General features: G+C 40.6%; 1 protein-coding gene across 3 annotated transcripts in view; it reads left to right on the forward strand.

The window, feature by feature from the left end:
* The window catches only part of BROX (BRO1 domain and CAAX motif containing), a 19,274-nt gene extending 16,343 nt beyond the window's left edge, over positions 1–2,931 (forward strand). For all 3 annotated transcript variants that reach the window (XM_023520111.1, XM_011374464.2, XM_011374465.2), the window contains one exon: positions 550–2,931. In XM_023520111.1, the coding sequence (XP_023375879.1) occupies positions 550–636 (87 nt within the window). In that variant the 3' untranslated portion in view covers positions 637–2,931. The remainder of the gene's footprint in view (positions 1–549) is intronic.
* Positions 2,932–3,614: the final 683 nt, after the last annotated feature.

The raw sequence follows: 3,614 nt of genomic DNA on the forward strand, positions 1-3,614 counted from the left end.
CATGGGGGCGGGTGGCAGTGTCGAGGTCTGACTTCCACGAAGGAGGGGTCTGGGAGAAGGCCGCGGGAATTACTTCGCAGCCGCGGCTCCTTCCTTGAAATCGGATGGTTTTTATACAATGTCCTACCCACACTAGAACCGCTATTCCTGAGAACAAGTATCTCTGTGTCCTGTTCAGCCTCTAAGATGGGCCTGCGCACGTAGCCTGTACCCTCACGAGCGATCTCCAGACGTGAGGGTCCCCGCGCGTGGTTCCCCCTCACTGTCTCCCTGAGGGTCCCCGCGCGTGGTTCCCCCTCACTGTCTTCCTCAGAAGGAGGAAGAGCACCGTTCGCTTGATTTTCGCCTACCCGTCGGGTGTCCATCCTCACTGAAATGTCGCTTCTGACTGCGTCTTGAGTGGACACGACGTGTAGCTCCTGGAAAAGCTCCCTTCGTCTCAGTGTGATTTCTTAGTGCGTCTTTTAAAATCTGAAGCGGAAAAACAGTGTCCCTGTTCCAAACCTTAGCTTACGTTCTTACGCTCTGTCGTTCTTTCTTCCTTTCTAGACCAAACCCAAGCCAGAAGAGGTGGTGAAACCTGTGAAAGAACCCGATATCAAGCCCCAGAAGGACACGGGCTGCTGCATCTCCTAAAACACAGTGACGGGGCACACGGGATGAAACCGCGGACGTGATCTCCCCGAAGCCTGTAGAATGATAATGCATTCAGAGGGAATCTGCCTTCCGGTTATTCGTTCTCGATTTTTGGTGTAGCGGAGAGGTGTCGCGCTTCGTTTCCACACTCCTTTTAACCAGGACAACATGGGGAGGATTTTATTGTGCCTCTGAAGGGCGTGTTTGAGGGTTGGGTTCCCCCCCGCCCCAAATTCTGGGTGGTAATAGTCACAGAATAACATTGTAGGCCAGAATCATGTGGTGTCAGGTGTACTGTTGTATCTTAACAAAAAAAATTTGTTTTCCTTCTTATTTGATACTGAAAGAATGGCAGGAGTCTGTTTTTGACAGACTTTTTCTTTCATGATTTTGTTCATCGTAGGACAGACTTGTTACGTTGAGTCAGTTAACTTTTCTAGTGGGGAAAAAAAGTTATTTATAGTTAAACATCAGAAAATCTTCATCAAATCCTTTACATACGTACGTATCTATAATTTACTCAAAAGATCAGTGTTTTTAGTTTGTTGAGACCATTCGAGAACTCACTCTTACCGTGGTGGCCCAGCACCTCGTTCCAGTCTCCATAAACCTACAGTGGCTTTTACAAGAACCTTTCTAAGGAGTTTTTTCCTTAGAGGACAGAACTTTGTCACAGCTCGTAATGTTTCTGTATGAGAGAAGACAGGGCGACAGGTTTTGCAGAAGTCAAATAAGATGCGACGTAAAGAAAAAAAACACTAGGCTGTACACCTGAAACCAGCATAAAGTAATATTGAATATCTACTATAATTGAAAAAGAAAAAGAAAAAACTTTAAACCCAAAGGAGCTGGGGCGTCCTGAATGACGCTGGTCACTACTTCTTTGGGAGGTGACGGTACAATGCCTGACCCGATCTCCGTGTGCACTGTTTTTATATGGTTTTCTAATGTACATATTCTGTCAGAATTGTATTGCTTTAGGCCAGAGGCCATAGCAAAAACTTAACAGAGCAGACAGGTATAGTATGATCTTAAAAATAGTTTGTAATATTCGAAACCGTTTAGCACATACACAAAACTTGGGATGTAGTGGCTGCATAATCATTAAAAGAAGTCATACCTCTGTAGGTTTATTTTCTGATTGTTCTCTTGGGGCGTTAGCTAATTTTCCTATTATAAATGGATTGATTCACTTCATAGAAATAATAATAGTAATGTATACTGAGAGCTTATCACATGCCAGGCTCTGTGCTGAGTACTTACACAGATAAACCTGAATCCACACCGCAGCTTCGTGAGAAATAAGTGACATCTGCATAAAGCATCAAAATTGGACTGAACATTTCATTATGAAGAATGAATAGATTATGCTTTTCTGAATCAATATTGTATTCAAATAAATGATTACTTAAATCATAGTTTACACTCTTGAAAACTACATAGAATCAGAGCATTTTTTTAATATATGGCCATGCTACTAAAAATAATCTATGGAAATATTCGTTGCTGTAAAACATTTAACATTTGAAGCTTCAATTTCCAGAATAAGTGGAGTAATAACAACATTAATTTTACTTGGCTGTCTATAGAAAAAAATAATTAAATTTCACTGTATTTTGATTACAGAATCATTCATCTATCTGTTATATGCCATTTACTGACAAAACGTTCAGCAGTACTTGATGCCAGCTTGTTGCTCTCCGTCTAGAGGGTCTATTTCTCTTAGATCCTAGTGTTTGAGAACCTAGTTACTAGTTTTCACAGTGACATCGTTGTGGATCATACTACTGCATAGGGAATGAAAACATGGAATACGCTAGCTGCTTCTGTAAAGTCCAGTAAATCCTGGTATTATAATCCATAACTGGCAGCCGTGACATAAGCAGATCATATTCTATTGACGCAGCAAAGGTGACACTTTGTGACTGAAATACCCTATTATTTATCCTGTCTTTGAAGTAGTGTTGGAAATACGGGGAAGTTAACAAAAGTAGTTGCATGAAGGTTATAGAGAGATGTAACTTAACTGTTGCATACATTTCATACTTAAAGCAGATAATGAACAGCTAACATTCTGCTAAAAGTTGTTTGTATGATGAATTATCTATTTATAAAAATAAAAGTAATTTTACTTAGTTTCATTGGACTTTATATGCTTTTCAATAAATATTTTTACGTTTATTAAGACAGTAAGTTAACATGAAAATCATAATTCTTCCCAGTAATATTTTTAAATGACACATTTTCATCAGTTGTTTGATGCTGCGAGTTTATTAAATGTTCGACATGCCTTGACCTGTTTGGTTTCTGTTTGTTAGTCCCTGTTACCTCTTGATCTCAAAGGAGCATTTCCATTGGCTCATGTATCGTACCTACCTTAGTCACAGTATTTATCCGGTATGATGTGTGTCATGTACTGTGACAAGCTAAGCTAGAGAGCTTATCGTTATCACCGTCCAACCATCTGTGGGAGACTTTGTACTTCAGCAGCTTGAGGTGGCATTTTCAGTGCTACATAAACGTACGAAGAAACAAAAGCACATTCAGAAATACTCTATTGTCCAAAGGAATCGTGCTCTAGAAAATACCACATTCCTTATCTTTTTTTAATATGTGCGTATTAAAAAAATATGGTGGCGAATACCGCTCCATGGGGTTCTGGACGTCCCATCCGGCCGTTCACCAGGGCCTTGACCTGTAGGGGAAGCAGGAAGGACCAGCAGCGGCCCCGGAAACAACGCTAAGTAGAGCCCAGTGCTGGTTCTTTGCTGCATTTTAACCTGGTTCACTTGCAAACATGTCACTGAAAGAACTCGAGGAAATTTCAGGTATTGTAACCGTCCTGAAGTTAAGAGCCAAGATTAGAACTAGCGTGTCATTTTGTTGATCCAGATTGTAATGGTATATTTCAGTGAAGGACTTAGGATGAGCTGAGAGTGTAAATGTAATGAGAAAAATATTAAAGGTAGCCATTTTAA

The sequence above is a fragment of the Pteropus vampyrus genome, unplaced genomic scaffold (assembly GCF_000151845.1).
Source record: "Pteropus vampyrus isolate Shadow unplaced genomic scaffold, Pvam_2.0 Scaffold248, whole genome shotgun sequence".
NCBI classification, from domain to species: Eukaryota; Metazoa; Chordata; class Mammalia; order Chiroptera; family Pteropodidae; genus Pteropus; species Pteropus vampyrus.